This window comes from Rhinoderma darwinii, chromosome 5 (assembly GCF_050947455.1).
Source record: "Rhinoderma darwinii isolate aRhiDar2 chromosome 5, aRhiDar2.hap1, whole genome shotgun sequence".
NCBI lineage: Eukaryota > Metazoa > Chordata > Amphibia > Anura > Rhinodermatidae > Rhinoderma > Rhinoderma darwinii.
The window spans coordinates 127,416,605-127,433,788 of record NC_134691.1 but is presented as its reverse complement, the minus strand read 5'-3'; the positions used below and the strand labels follow the sequence as shown (position 1 = coordinate 127,433,788).

At 40.6% G+C, this 17,184-nt stretch overlaps 1 protein-coding gene across 1 annotated transcript in view; it reads left to right on the top strand.

The window, feature by feature from the left end:
* The window catches only part of DIPK1C (divergent protein kinase domain 1C), a 76,167-nt gene extending 59,651 nt beyond the window's left edge, over nucleotides 1-16,516 (top strand). The window contains exons 3-4 of the mRNA XM_075828382.1: nucleotides 8,049-8,213; nucleotides 14,525-16,516. Coding sequence (XP_075684497.1) covers nucleotides 8,049-8,213; nucleotides 14,525-14,719 — 360 coding nt within the window. The 3' untranslated portion in view covers nucleotides 14,720-16,516. The remainder of the gene's footprint in view (nucleotides 1-8,048; nucleotides 8,214-14,524) is intronic.
* Nucleotides 16,517-17,184: the final 668 nt, after the last annotated feature.

Sequence of the window (17,184 nt, the reverse complement as noted above, 5' to 3'; positions counted from 1 at the left end):
ATGTATGCAGAAGCCCCTGAGGTACCAGTACAGTTGAAACCCCCGAGAAGTGACCCCATTTTAAAAACTACACCCCTTAGACATTCATCTAGAGGTGTAGTGAGCATTTTGACCCCACAGGTACTGTGTAAAAGATAATGTGCAGCAGATGGTGCAGAGTGAGATTTGCAATTTTATATATATATATGCCATTTCAGTGTCCAATATATTGTGCCCAGCATGCGCCACCGGAGATATACACCCCTTAAATTGTAATGTGGGTTCTCCTGGGTACGGCAATACCCTACATGTGGCTGTTATCAGCTGCCTGGGCACACGGCAGGGCTTAGAAGGGAAGGACCACCATTTGGCCTACTGGAGCTTTTCTGGTGCTAAGTCATGTATGCAGAAGCCCCTGAGGTACCAGTACAGTTGAAACCCCCGAGAAGGGACGCCATTTTAAAAACTACACCCCTTAGACATTCATCTAGAGGTGTAGTGAGCATTTTGACCCCACAGGTACTGTGTAAAAGATAATGTGCAGCAGATGGTGCAGAGTGAGATTTGCAATTTTATATATATATATGCCATTTAAGTGTCCAATATATTGTGCCCAGCATGCGCCACCGGAGATATACACCCCTTAAATTGTAATGTGGGTTCTCCTGGGTACGGCAATACCCTACATGTGGCTGTTATCAGCTTCCTGGGCACACGGCAGGGCTTAGAAGGGAAGGACCACCATTTGGCCTACTGGAGCTTTTCTGGTGCTAAGTCATGTATGCAGAAGCCCCTGAGGTACCAGTACAGTTGAAACCCCCGAGAAGTGACCCCATTTTAAAAACTACACCCCTTAGACATTCATCTAGAGGTGTAGTGAGCATTTTGACCCCACAGGTACTGTGTAAAAGATAATGTGCAGCAGATGGTGCAGAGTGAGATTTGCAATTTTATACATATATATGCCATTTCAGTGTCCAATATATTGTGCCCAGCATGCGCCACCGGAGATATACACCCCTTAAATTGTAATGTGGGTTCTCCTGGGTACGGCAATACCCTACATGTGGCTGTTATCAGCTGCCTGGGCACATGGCAGGGCTCAGAAGGGAAAGATGAGGGGGATAAGCTGTGCGGAGTGCATCAGGGTAATAAAACTGGTGTAAATTAAAAATCAGGGGATGTATGATAAATTCTAAAACAATCTTTCATACAGAGCCCTGGTTTTTCAGGACACGTGTCACATTGGTATGTTGTGTCCTTCCTTATCCCCCTCTTAGAGCAGACTCTGCACCTCTTTTGATTCTTTCCCTTCTTGGCAGTTTGGGGAACTTCTCCTGGAAAGTGTTGCCCTGGTACGATGCGTGTGGCCTCGCCTCCAGAAGTACTGGGTGCCCCCCCTTCCTGGTCCCTAAATATTAGGTTTTTGATAACCACCTCTTGATATTCCAGGAAAGTTCCCCTCTGGCCTGCACATCGATGTAGCACATACGCATTGTACAATGCCATCTGTATGATGTGCACGGCCAGCTTCTTATACCACACCCTCCATTTCCGCATGGCGCTGTAGGGTTTCAGGACTTGATCTGCCAAGTCCACCCCTCCCATGTACCTATTGTAGTCCAGGATGCAGTCTGGTTTGAGGGTCTCTGTACTGGTACCTCGTACAGGTACATGGGTACTGGTGTGGCCATGTATTGTTGTCAATACAAGGACATCTCTCTTGTCCTTGTACTTGACACACAATATGTTGGTGCTAGAATGTGCCCTGCTCTCACCCCTTCTGAGTGTTTGCCCAAGCAGAGTCTTAGGGAGGCCTCTTATATTTCTTCTAGCAGTGCCACATGCCGCAGTACTTCTGGAAGCAAGGCACTTGAAGAGTGGGATGCTAGTTTAAAAATTATCCAGGTAGAGGTGGTAACCCTGGTCCAGCAGTGGGTACACCAAATCCCACACAATTTTTGCATTAATTCCCAGTAAGGGGGGGCAGCCTGGGGGCTGAATACTGCTGTCCTTCCCTTCATATATCCTAAACTTGTAGGTATACCCTGATGCACTCTCGCACAGCTTATAGATCTTCACGCCATACCTTGCCCTCTTACTTGGCAGGTACTGGCGGAATTGAAGCCTCCCTTTAAAATGTACCAAGGACTCATCAATGGAAATACACTTCTCGGGGGTGTATGCTTGGGCAAACCGGGCACTGAAATGGTCTAATAGGGGTCTCAGTTTATATAAACGGTCAAAACTGGGGTCATCTCGGGGTGGGCACTGCTCATTATCAGCATAATGCAAGAAGCGAAGTATTGCCTCATAACGCATCCTGGACATGGCCATACGGTACATCGGGGTGTGGTACAAGATGTCCGTGCTCGAGTAGGTCCTAATGGACGGCTTTTTCAGAAGCCCCATGTTCAGGTGAAGTCCCCAGAACTTGCCCAACTCTGCTGCATCTACAGGGGTCCACCTGTTGGATTGGGCATAAAATGATGTGGGGTTCTTACTAATATATTGTTGGGCATATAAATTTGTCTGGGAGACCATTAGTTCTATAAATTCATCAGTGAAGAACTTCTTGAAAAAGTCCATCTCACTGAGCCCTGCCGTGTTAAATTTGATCCCCGGACTGCCCGTATACTCGGGGATTTGGGGCTCATAATTTTCTGGTGTGGGGGTCCATATGGGGTCACTTCGCTCTGGGGCTTCAACTGCGACGGGGTCACTTCTCTCGGGGGTTTCAAGTGTGGTGGAGGTCCTGGGACGTCTCCTAGGTGGTCCCTCCTCTTCATCACTAGATGAGGAGGTTGACAAATAAAAAAGAGTCTCACCATCCGACGAGTCTGTGTCGGAGGCAAGGAATGCATAGGCCTCTTCGGCAGAAAATGACCTTTGGGACATCTTTTTTTATTATTTGTGCGACACGTGTAATTTGTGTGATTAGACACGTGTATTACGTATACAGGAAAAAAATAAATAAATCCTTAACTCAAAGCAATAAGATGCTACTTTTTTTTTTGTATTTTTTGTTTTTTTTAGAGAACAAGTGGCCTTCCCTAACACTAAAGCTAACTAGGGCGAAGGTTCCTAACACTAAAGCTAACTAGATTTTTTTTAACTTCCCTAACGCTAAACCTATCTACGGCGACGATTCCCTGACACTAAAGCTAACTAGATAATTCCGAAATTCCCTGACACTAAGCCTAACTACGGTGACGGGTTCCTGACACTAAACCTAAACTAGAGTATTCTGAGCTTCCCTGACACTAAAGCTAACTACAGTGATAGATCCCTAACGCTAAAAAAAACTACGGTGACGGATTCCTGACGCTAAATTCCCTGACACTAAACCTCACTACACTTTTTGACTGTTCCCTGACACTAACTAACCCTAATACTAAACTAGCTAGATGATAACTTTCTAAAAAAAAATTTAAAATTGTAATAAATTTTTATATTTTTTTTTTTGCTTTTTGTATTTTATAAAGAAGAAAAAAAAAAAATCCACAGGGACCAAAAAATGTGGCCCTGAAGACTAAGCAATGGTCAGTTATTGATCACTGACCAAAAAAACGGGGGTGACAAGGGGAACACAAGGAGGAGGAGGAGGACAGGTGTGGGAAGTGGACGGAGCAAGTGGGAAGTACAAAAAAGTAAGTTTTTGAAACTTTTTTTGATATTTTCTCAGCACAATTCTCCTACGCAACCGCTCTGAACAACTCTCCTACGCCAACAGAGAAGTTCAGGGCGGGTGTGGCAGGATGTGGAGTCTGGGGCAGGAAATGATGTATGCGATCGCCGCTATTGGTTAGTAGTCACTGACTAACCAATAGCAGCGATCGCCGGGGCGGGACCACTTCAATTGGTCCCGGAGTATTGAGCTGTGATAGCGTGCTGTCAGAAACAGCAGTTATCACAGCTCAAGCACGCGCCAGGATTAAATGGCGCCGTGTTTACTCAGGTCAGTACTATTACTGACCTGAGCGCGAACGATGTACTTAGCGCGACGTAATAGTACTGACCTGAGCGCGAAGGGGTTAACAGTAACAAGAACAGTTATGCAAACATAAGGTCATCTGACCTTATGAGTACAGGTCCTTTTGCAGGACATACACAATGCAGTCATGTCATTGTTTTTGCTGCGATTCGTGGCAAAAAACTAGACAAAACTGCAATGAGGAAGACACTTTGTGGCGATACACGTGGGGCTTTCAATCCCCTTTTCCCGTCATGGTTTGAGATACAGGACATGCTGATCTGGTTCAAGTTACAGTGGTTTGTAGGTTATGTGGCAGAATATATGCAGTGCCTGCCAGTGATATACATGCGTGGCCATCCTAAACGCCTCTATGATGATCCACCACTGGGTGGGATGGTAGGAAGGTGCTAGTGGACCAGACTATGGATACTTGTGTTGAAGTCTACTTAAGTGCATAATAACATATATATACAGATCCTTGAGTTAGAAAGTAGCACTTTAAAGTCTGCAATGGCAAGCCAACTATATTTAACCTTACGCTTGGAGGAGGCAGAAGGGATTGGCTTTGTAGGGGAGTTAGCTGACAGGCCTCAGCACAGCACATAAACTGAGTGATATACAGATGTGTCCTGCCTTAACTGCATTATCTCAACATATCATGAGATGTGTGGCGCAAGATGACCAGCTTTAAAAGAAAACATGATTTTGTGATACTCTGTCACAAGATGTCTATGTACCACTTATATCACAGGGATTGTTTAGGTGTCAGCGGTCCAGAGCGATGGTAATCCAGCAGTTATTTTAGCCCCAGATTGAAGGCGACCAAATCTCAGGAATAGGTGCCACTCTCCATGAGCAGTGTGGTCACACTGGGATGTTGAAGCACAGTACAGTAGGTCTCCCCAGGTCATCGGGTGGAGGAAAGAGATTAGGCAGAGTAGCACACTGGCAGGACATCTCTGGGCTTAAAAGGAGGTTCTAAAGGCAGTTGGTAGGCAGGTGCCCTTAAGGTGGTGCACATCCAGCCGGTCTGGTGTTTTGAAAATAGCAGATTTCTGTCTGTTGAGTCAGCAATCCAACCTTGGGAGGACGCAATAGGCAGAAAAGATGCATCTCTTAAGCCTTTGTCTCTGTGGCGGGTAGCCGTGGCAATGAAGGTACAGTGCAGCTTTCATAACCATGTGGAGAAGGATGTAGCTTGGCATGGGAAGTTGGTAGAGGCAAGAGGAAGGCTTTCAGTGTATTTTCCTGGCAAGTTTAATGAGTTTGCCAGTAATAAAGCCAGTAACAGTAGTAGATTAGCAGAAGCTAACAGTAGATGGGTCTAAATCCCAGTGTCAATGGCTATTTTTCCCTGAACAACCTCTTTAAAAGGAGTCTTGGAATCTCAACCAATCCGCAAAAAGAATGTGTTTTGGCACTCTAGCATGCGTCCCGGCCTCAATGTTTTGCTAATTGGTGAGGATCCCAGGGGTCGGAACAACACAGATCACACAATTATGGCCTATCCCAAATATAGGATATCAATGTTATATCCTGGAAAATACTTTTAATATCTCCTTTAACCATTTGGGCCAATAAGCAATACCCTGCTGGTCTAGGGGGTTAATAAATAATTTAGATTGTGGCCTAGACTGCATATGACAGTTGCACAGTTCTCCCTATGATTGAGCAGGATTCTCAGTTTATATGAGATCTCTACCTGATTACCAACATGGAGAAGGCAGATGAAGAGCTCATTTAAGCTGATCATACCTGGGACCTTGGGAGCGTAATACAACTAGTAGATATTTATTTGGTGTATAATAACCAGAATGTCTCAAAATAAATGAAACATCACTTTTTACAATGTCAATGTGTGACATTTCATCCTTTATCTATAATGTGTGCCAAGTCTGATTTGTCATTAGTTGCTTAACAGTTGAAGTAGAAAACATTGCATGCGCTTTATAAACAAAGCGTTCATCTGCTGAATAGTGGAAAAAGTTACATACAGGGTCATGTCAGAGACACATACAAATATTGGAATCATTGTGTACACATACCCCGTAGATAAAGCTGAATGTAGCTTGCATAATGAGGAAAATCTTCTCACTTGGGATTCTGTCATCATTCTGGAATTTCAGCTGCTCATCTTGGAAAGTGTAACTTGGCCGAGTTTGTGACCCCAAGCTGCACATAACATCAGTTTACATACAGACTACATTACAGTAGTTACAATGTTGTTACAAAAAAAAAACACTTGATAACATGAACTCAATTTTCCTTCAAACTATTCATCTAATGGCCTGGGCCGAATTTCAGTAAGGTCTCACCACTTGGCCTTGATATTTAACTGGCCACTAGTAACAGGTTTATTCTGCTTGGCTTCTTTTAATTGTGTGACATCACTGAATTCCTCTTCAATTCCAAATCTTTTCTCTTTGTTTCTTTGACACATTCTTTTCCAAGACCTTTGTTCCTCTTAGAGCTTTGTACATTTTTTATACTTTGGGAAAAACTATTGCAGATAGCTACTTAGAGTAGATATTGAGTCAAAAATGGTGCAATCATATACATGCTCCATATTTCTAAAGCGTCTGACCACTTTCTACCATTTTTTTTTTTTATGTTTTCTTTTTGTCTGCTTTTTGAGTTTGGGGGCATGGTCTAATTTGTCACAAATGTTCTCCTGCCGATGGCGTAGCCTAGTTATATGCCATCACATACTTAGGTGCGAAGACTACTTGAAGAGTAAAAAGAGGAGAAAACTCACGATGTATGTCTAGTTATAATCTTTTAGTCAATATTTTTGGTAGTGTTCTACTCTAGATCTCATTATTTATTTATCTATTTACAAGAAATGCACTTGAATCAGTCCCTTTATTGTCTGGACTCATACTCAAATCTCCACCTCAAGCTCCTAAATTTACACACCATCGGGCAATTTTCATCCAATTAACGCATATGTGTGGTATTGGAAACCAAAGTAGAAACCAAAGGCAGAAATCACTAGCCCCATGTAGATGTTGTCCTGGTTAGATATAAACCCAGGACCCAGGTGCCGCCCGCTACTGGTGATAACCAGAAACCACCACGCGACTTGCTAGCTAAAACCATTAAAGACAAAAAAATATAAATGTTGAAAGACTGATGAAGATTATAATACACAAAACTAATCCTTTAATGGGCTTTATTAGGTGCTGTGTATGTAAGAATACAAGTATACAAGAAATTAATTTTTTTTTAATGTATTAATAAGGTAAGGATAAATTTATTATACAGTGTAACCTCTCCAAAATAGTTCCTCCTTGAGAAGACCACCCCTTTTTTCAGACCAGATTTCCAGCAACAGATTTTCTTCTCTATCATATACTACGCAAATGGTCCATTTGCTTTTAGAGGACCAGCCTTTTAGAAGAACATTTTGCAATTTTGAGTGGTCATCTGTATTCGGTTTTACTGTATATGGAATGGGGCTTCAGCAGGTACTCATCACACTGTGATTTCTGCTTGCTATGAGCACAACAGAGAATGGTGTCATGACAGTCAGATACAGGGCGACATCTCCCTTGCAAATGGTTGTGATATAATAATGAATACTTATTCTGCTATAAATTGTTCCATATTGTTATTTAAAAACAGCCACTGAGCAGAATCCAGTCATGTCGGTGGCGGACAGACGATCAGTGAACATCATATGATGTGATCTATTGGGAGGGTCCAATTATTTTGGACATTCTTGTGTCATCTGGAAGTGAGGTCTTCATGTAGAGTGACCCTCTAGACATGAAAGTGTTCTTACTATCTGGAAATGGTTATAATTTACTGCATGTCACATTGAATCTAATAAATGGGACTTTTTTGTAACATTCCCTGTATTGTAAATAATTATACTTTGACCTCATAGTGCACTTGAAAATGTACAAAAATAGACATTATATTCACCTCATCTTGTAAGCTCAAAATCAATAATTCTTTCAGATCATAAACTAGAAGCATTCCTGTAGAAACATGTGCCTAGAGCTTGTGGAAGGAATGTGACGTGTAAAGGTTGTCATGAGGAATAAAAATGACTAGGGCTTTCATTTATATTATATGTTATTGGTTGCAGGTGGTGGCTATTGATATGGATATGGCATTTTTTGAACCCAAAATGCGGAACATACTGGAGCAAAAATGCACATCTGATAAGGACTGCAATTTCTTTGACTGTTTTTCAACTTGTGATTTAAAGACTTTCATGTGTGGAGCACAAAGAGAGAATAGTAATCTACAAGTAAGTGGCTCACAAGCAAAGTACAGATGTGTTTTGTGTTATTTGACACTGCACACTTTCACAATAATGACTCACTATAGATTTAAGCGTAGTTTTCATTGAAGTTGTCATTTGGTTAAAATGTGCAGCCCATTAAAAAGAGGCTAATGCTTATTTCTTAGTACTCAAAGGGACTCTAAATGTACAATTGAATGATAAAAAAAAATTACAACTAAAATATCTCAGTCAGCAAATCTTTTGGCACGCTCTTGAAACAAAAGTTCTTAGATAGAAAACAAAGGGCTACCTCCTATTACCCTCTTTAAATTACTTGGGGATCAGCAGAGGGGATGGGACTTAGTTAAAGGGGTGGTGAATAGTTTACCTGTTCTCCTATTGCAGATAGAACAGTGAGGGAAGGTTCCTGCTACAGCCAGCTGTCTCCCACAAGAGGTATGTGAGAAGCAAAGAGAGAAAAATGCATATCTCCTCTTACACATACAGAAGTCATGTTTTTTTTCACACTTTTGATTGCAATATTGGACGGAATAGGAGCATATCGTTGTCAGTGTTGCTGGTTTATTTTTCTTCACATTGAATTTTCTTTTGAAGAGGTTCTCCAGTCAAGTATAGCTTATTTGTTGCAGCTCAAAAACAAATGTCTCATTGATGTACTGTACACGGTACTTTGGTTCAGTAATTGTGAGCCATGGCATTTAGGCTGGGTTCACACGACCTATTTTCAGGCGTAAACTAGGCGTATTATGCCTCGATTTATGCCTGAAAATAGGGCTACAATACGTCGTCAAACATCTGCCCATTCATTTGAATGGGTTTGCCGACGTACTGTGCAGACGACCTGTAATTTACGCGTCGTCGTTTGACAGCTGTCAAACGACGACGCGTAAATTGACTGCCTCGGCAAAAAAGTGCAGGGCACTTCTTTGCAACGTAATTTGAGCCGTTCTTCATTGAACTCAATGAAGAGCAGCTCAAGATTTACGAGCGTCTCAGACGCCTCGCATAATACGAGGAGGAGCTTTTACGGCTGAAACGAGGCAGCTGTTTTCTCCTGAAAACAGTCTGTCATTTCAGCCGTAAAAGCCAGCTAGCATGTGCACATACCCTTATTAACAATCCCTTAGTCATGCTACACCCTATAAACTGGAGTTAGTACTGTGCCTATCAGCAGTGTCATTAAAGACGAGCATACTTTTACTTTGATACAGTATTGGAGTAAATTTGTTCACTTATGATACTGTCCTATGAAGTGCCCCCACTGTAAGGCTGGGTTCACACGACCTATTTTCAGACGTAAACGAGGCGTATTATGCCTCGTTTTACATCTGAAAATAGGGCTACAATACGTCGGCAAACATCTGCCCATTCATTTGAATGGGTTTGCCGACGTACTGTGCAGACGACCTGTAATTTAGGCGTCGTCGTTTGACAGCTGTCAAACTACGATGCGTAAATTGACTGCCTCGGCAAAGAAGTGCAGGACACTTCTTTCAGACGTAATTTGAGCCGTTCTTCATTGAAGTCAATGAAGAGCAGCTCAAGATTACAGGCATCAAAGACGCCTCGCATAATACGAGGAGCAGCATTTACGTCTGAAACGACGCAGCTGTTTTCTCCTGAAAACAGTCTGTCTTTTCAGACGTAAAAGCCTCTCATCGTGTGCACATACCCTTATTATTATGTTCGCTGGGCAACAATTGTCATATTGAAATGTTGCCCCATAGGAGATAACATTGTTGCCTGTGTACGTTCAGTGTACTGTCATTTGCTACATGCATATTTAAAAAAAAATAATAATATTCTGAAATAAAGGGAAGACTGTGCTGCCAATAAATTTGCATTCAGAAACAGCCTAGGTAGGCAATCGGTAGATCAAGATCTACTGGTAGATCTTTGACAGGTACTGAAAGATCACTGATGCCTTAAGGTGGTATTACACGGCCTGACGTGGGGCCGTGTAAACGAGCGCCGATCAAGGAGACAGCTCGTTGCTCGGCGTTCGTTTTCTCCTTTCACAAGGAGCTAGTATGGGGATGAGCGCTCGTTACTCTGTTCACTCGTCCCCATACATGGGAGATGTGCTGCCGACAACGATAATATTTTCTGCATTTAAAACAATACAATCAGCCAATGGACAAGCATTTGCTCTTTTTTCGGCTGATCGTTGCCCTGTTTTCTGTGAGCACTCGTTTGCCCGATAATTGGCCGGTATAAGTTCAACAATGATGGCACTTCAGTCCACAAGTTTTAGACTAAAGCATCAATACTTATCACTATAGTCCACAGGAAACCTCATATTTTGGTTCTTACAATAATGACTGACACATTTCTCCCTCCTCTATGTAAACAAACTAGTACTTTTGCGAAAATATGCTGCGTTTCTGTTCCATTTTTTAGTAAACATATGCAGACGTACAATGTGATTGGAACATGTATGTTTGTAAAAAATCTGAATCATCATGTGAAAACCACACTTTGTACAGTATATGACCTAAACAGGATCGCTTCTTTTCTATGGGGAAAAAATACATTTATATCACAAGAGATCTTCAGAACCTTCTGTATTATTACATTATTACAGTAGATCTCTGACTTACCAAGTTTGCCTACCACTGAGTTACAGTATGAGGTGGCTGCAATAAAATCTCTAAAAGACAATGATGCCTTAGCCCTTGCTCATAACAAGAACCATTGGCATCATCTCACGGCTGCAACACCCATCCTCTGCTCTCAACCAGAAGAGCATTAAAGAGTGGATACGTATTTTTACGTTAAGTACTGCTTGCACTGTTCAATAGGAAAGAGAGTTCTGGAAACATTTTCAGTGTTTAGAGAAATACTACCACAATCCTACTAAAAACTATATGTAGATTGTACAGTATAATTGTTGGGTCAGTGAGGTTATTTTTGGTTGGGTTAGTTGGTTGATTACTCAGCTGCGCTAAATGTCCTTGTGTGAACTCAACCCTAAAGCCCATAGATGGACTCTAATTGAGATAGGTAATAGCACAATCCAGAAAGGTTATAATAGTTTTCAGAGGTGTAACTTTGGGCCCCCACCTACATGGTACCAAATATAATACTGGTGTCTTCTTAGGTGGTAGAGGGGCATTTGGTCCCCCTACGACACCAGGGCCTATACTCTTTACATAGTACAAGGACTGATAGTAAAGAAGTGAGCAGAAAATGTAAATTCATAAGACCTGAAGTATCTACTGTATGTGATCTATGTTCTCATAGTCAAAAGCTACGACAAATCCATCCCCAGAATCTTCAAGATAGGCACTCTCCATTCTACACAAGCTACTAAAGCCGAGATAACATGAAGCCCATGATGTCAGCGCTCTACAAGTGTCTTCTCAAATACCCCTTGTGTTCTCTGAATGACATTATATAAAATGCATACAACTTTGTTGCTGAGAGCATTAAATAGCGAGTAGTTGCTATGTCAATAAATCATTATTAACAGTATGGTTCATTTTAACTGCCGCCTTAAGATTTAGCTATATCCATAGACTACAAAGAGGGTATTTAGCCCTAGATTTCATATATATAACTCAAATTTTTTATTTTTTTTACTATATACTGTATGCGTATGTGTGTATATATCTATATATACACATACACACGCACAACACAACATACAATATACACTGTACTGTATATAACTGTATCACAAAGCTACATATTACTGCATCTTGGCCACTTGTGGAGAAACTGGGGAACAGGTCGATACGCTGCCCACTCAACACTTCTATTCAATCCACACTGTTTATAGATTATTTTAAGATTTCCTCAGCACACAGTGACTGCACTTTTGGCCTCCAGGCTCTGTTTAATATCATATTAAAATCAGTTTTTCTCCAAAGACTTCTGAAATTATTTGGAAATCAGCCCAGATGTATAGAAATGGCTCCGCTATTAGCCACCATTAGCTGCCTGCGGTGATATTTCATACAAGGCACTTAATATTTAGCTGAAAATAAAACATCCTTAGTCATTACTACTCTGCGGGCTATAATTTGAAAATGGATACGTAAAGCAACAAAAACAATCCAATCTCAATTATTTGTGGTTTAATAATATATCTAAAGGTAACACATGGGGAAGTTAGTGGTAAAAACCTTACTTTAGAAATCTCATATTAATGGGTTCTTGTTCAGGCAATGTCCTGCAGTATATCACATAAGTAGAATGTCCTGCGCTTGTATATATTAATGTAATAATACACAGCAGCAGAACGTAAATCACAGGGGCGCATGTTTGCCTCTTAATACTTAATACATGCACATGACAATACACAGGTCTCAGATAAAACCCATTAAAGAATATCAAACTATTTCCTGGCTGTCGAATACTGGCAGGTTTGCTTAATTCTGTTATAAAGACTTCTTCATCTGTAGTTATTGATATCTCAGCCATGGATTGGTCCTACCAAAGGGAAAGTGCAAACAGCTTTTGTTCTAAGGGTACAACAGAAATAAGTGTGGGGGAACCTGGCATCAGGTATTTATTTCCCCTGCAGCACCACTTTATGGGAAATAATCGGATTACATGCTGTCTGTGTAACATGTTAACATTCTGGGTCATCCAAAAACAGTCGCTCTTTGTAGCTGCTTTTCACTCAGGGTAATTGATGGTGCTTATAAATGTGGGATTCCCCTCTATTAATTCAGAATGCCCTAATTGGTTACCTGAGAAATATTTTTTTAAATCAGAGAACCCCTTTTAAGTTTTCCTTCAAGCTCCCCAAAAAGTGTTCCATTATTCTTTTTTTATTGCAAAAAGCAAAAATCCTGATTTTATATCCCTGATTTTTTTTTGCTTTTGTGTCCGACACATAAGGAACATGTCATGTTTTTTTTTATATTTTACAGATAGTAGTACTTTGTTATACATTTTATTAACAGCTGGAGGTTAATTTCTGCTTTTATGCAGAGGCTCATCATCGATCGACACGTCCCATTAGGGCGGGTAGTGTTTTTACTTAAACATGTAGTTTTAATTGATAGTATTTTAATCAATGAGGGATAGAGGTGAAGGATAAGAGTAAAAAAAGTTGCATGTTTAAAAATTACAAAAATACTTGTTTTAGGTGTGTTCCCATGAAGGGTAATTATTTACTTTGAAAAATTTTAAAATAAAAGCTTTTAAAACAATGAATTACAAAAAGAGAAAGAGTAAGGGCCTATTCACATCACCATCGGGTCCTACTTGAGGTTTCCGTTCATCCATTCCATCAGAGAAACAGATGGACGGAAAGCCAAACGGAAACTATTGCTTCCGTTTGAATTACCATTGATATCAATGGTAATGCTTCCAGTGCGTTAGTTTCCGTTCCGTAAAGTTTCCAGTTTTATTCACGGAAACAATAGCATAGTCGACTACGCTATTGTGTCCGTTAAAATTTTTTAAACTTTACTTAGTCCTGCTCTCAGCTGAAATATGGAAACAAATGTGTCCAGTCCAGGTAATGTCCTGTGAGCGAAATATGTCAGCAGATGCACAAATCGCTCTGATAGTTTGCTACAATGTACAGATGTAGCCATCTTTATCTTGACTTCTAACACATTAAATACAGTGTCAAGAAGCATAACTTGACTTTTTCAATGGCTTTTGTTGTGTGATACCACGCTGCAGCAAGTTATCAGAATCGAGATAAACTTGGCTACATCTGTATCATTCTACAGTCCAATCTATGTAGCTCAGAGCATTGCCTACGCTGGATACTATTTAATCTACATTTGAACTGAGAGCAGATCTGTACAGGTTTTCAGCCTCTGAATAAGAATAGGAATGTTACCATTCACTGACACCAAACACTTCTATTTAATGTGAGTAAAGCCAGATCTCCACAAGGGTGTCAGATCTGGCGTTGTCACCCATGGGCCGCATCCTTTGTTGCTAGGCAGCTGCCTGAACATACATTATTCATGTGTATCTACTTTATTTAGGGTGGCAGAAAAATGTTTTAATAAAAATATCACAATGGAGTTTCTCCTTAACCGAGTCACACATGATATATTATTGGTAAATTTCCCCTTTTAGTTCATTTAGGAACTTACAAAGTGTATCTGGTCTTGATCAAAGAGAATACCGATAGAAACCTACTGTCTGTTCAAAATAACAAGGATTTCGTACAATGAGAAAATCAACAACAAAGGTTACCATGCGGCGTGATCTCTGTAATAGGGTGTATTTGAGATTGCCCAGTTCTGGGGGGGGGGGGGGGGGGACTATGAAAATAAGCGATTGCTCATGTTTGACATCATTATTTCAGACTATAATGTATGATATTTTCCTTCTTCTAGGTCATCTGTGACAAGATATTCCGACGCTGGTTTACTCTCAGTATTATGGGGTCTATCCATCCCTTTCCTCTTCAAGCTGAACTACATAAAGCTGTACAGCAATGTGCTGAGTCTACAAATATGGAAATACTTTTTTCGGACTTATATTCATTATTACAAGCAAGTCAAAAGCATCTTCACAGAGGAAATATATGAACAGTTCTGAATGACCAGTGAATGGCCATACGATGTTAAGGGCACAAGACATTAAAATAAAACTGTTTCATTTAAAGGAGAAAACTATGTCTTATACTGCATTTACAGTTATTACTTATTTAAGAAGACCATTAAATATTTAAATCAGATAAGTGGAAAATATGTGAAATATTACATAATGATCAGACGGCCTATAGCGCCCATTCAGATTATAAGTTGTTATCCATTTATAGTATATGTTGATTTGTCCTTTACAGTCCCATATTTTATTATTGCATCTATTTACTGAATCTATTTAGGCTACAGTCCCACGTAGAGGTGCATGTGGCAGAAACTACGCCGGTATTTGGTGGCCAATGGGCGCACAATTATGATGCTAATACTTTGCAAAATCATGCGGACATTGGCCTCTGCAAGTGAGCTATGCTTCGGCCGGCGATAGATGGAACCGTACCCTAAAGTTATGTAGCACCTATATGAAAACTTACATACCCTGCCAAAACCAAACACCAAATGTAACGATTAACTAGATTTAGCTGATTGAACACAGCAAAGCTTGACTGCAGCCAGCCATGTTGAGTCTTTACCTCAATGCACATTAAGCCTAAGGCCGTATTCACACGAACGGGTGTCAAAATGGCCCTGAAAACCTGACGTTTTTCACGGCTGATTTGAACCTGTGTGGGACAAGATTTCACAGATCACTCATAGTCTTGAGTCTATTGAGGGATCCGGTAAAAAGGACATGTCCTATTTAGGCTGTGTGAATAGCCACATAGCCATGCATTGATTTTAATGCCGCCATGTGACAACTGTTAAAAAACCGTCCATCACACGGCCGATTATCCCTGTCGTGTGAATAAGCCCTAAGGCCCTATGTTCTTACATACACATCATGTGTGTATATAATTATCCCTTTACATCTAGATACCATGCAATACATTATTGTGATTTCTAAGTCATTTATAATAGAAATACTGTATCATGCTGCTGCTCCTAGATACCGAATGATAAAAAAAAACATGTCTGTAATCTTTACTGAACTCGCATAAAAGGCAAGAGCTAGAAGAAATCCAACAGCCCCCAAAAGTTAAATTGTCAGTCAATTCCATTTAGCGCTTTTAACATATCAGTGTCATCGATTTCTTCAGTTGAGTGAATGGATTGCACTTACACTGTAATTAAGAGTGCCTTATGATGGTTCACAATGTGCTTTGGCATTAAAAATTAAGTGATCCACAAAGCATTTAAGTAGGCTCCATTGATTCAGTCATTTACCATTTTGGAGTTGATAGGAAATTCTGCATAATGAATTTATCAAATCGATAATGTTACTGGTTCTTGGGAAATAAATATTTAACTTAATTAAAAATTAACAAAAATGAACTTAATTAAACATTTGTGAATGTTTATCATTTAACGCTCATCTTCCTCTACAATGATGAGTTGTCTGTGTTGCATTATCAGATAAATAAAGCACATTTATGTTGGTAATTTCCTTATTTGCAATTCCCTAATATACGTTACCAAGCAGAATCAATATCGATCTGATGCCATAGAAAACTAGCTATGGGGAAAATTAGAATCCCCATGTTGACCTTGGAGCCTGGCTGGAAACCACTGCAGCTTACCCTTTTGATATCAGCCCCATTATTATCTTGTACAGATAGGACCTGGACAAGGTGTGGGCAGTGGAGTAGGCTGCCATCTAGGGCACCATAGGAGGGGAGAAGAATTTATGGATTAGAGAATAATAAAACAATTATCTGCCCTTACATTTATTTCTACAACCCATTATATATAAAGTAGGTAAGCAATAAAGTCCATAGAGGAGCTACAAGAGTCGGCAGACCCTACTATACAAGTTTGGAGAGGGGGGTGGAGGGAAATGTGGGGTATGTATTATACATAAGAACATTAGTGATTGGTAGGGACAAGGGGCAATTAAATGTATAAATGTCCATCTAACAGCTATCATGCACCATGTCGGGTGCACTATGAAACCACTGCCTTAGGCACCAAGAGAGCTTGTCTTGCCCTTTTGTACAGACATTGGCATTTATTGCTCCTTAGGCTAAGGGCTTATTCAGACGAGCGTAAAACTTGCCCATGTGCTGTGCGTGGAAATCACTCACAGCACACGGACACGGACACATTCATTTCAATGGGGCCATTCACACATGCGAACAAGGATACTGTTCTGGTTCTCCTCTTATCTTTTTGACTGCCTTTTTAGTGTGCATTTGGTTGGCTCTACTTCCTCTTTACTTCCTCTATCTGTTGGGGTTCCTCGAGGGTCAGTGTTGGGCCCTCTCCTGTTTTCCCTTTACACAATCTCAGTTGGGCAGTGTGATCAACAGATTTCCAGTAGAACCTTTATCCTGATGACCCAATTATATATTTCCTCCCAGGACATTTCTCCTGCTCTCCTAAAAAACACTAGTGAGTGTCCCTCCACTGTCTCT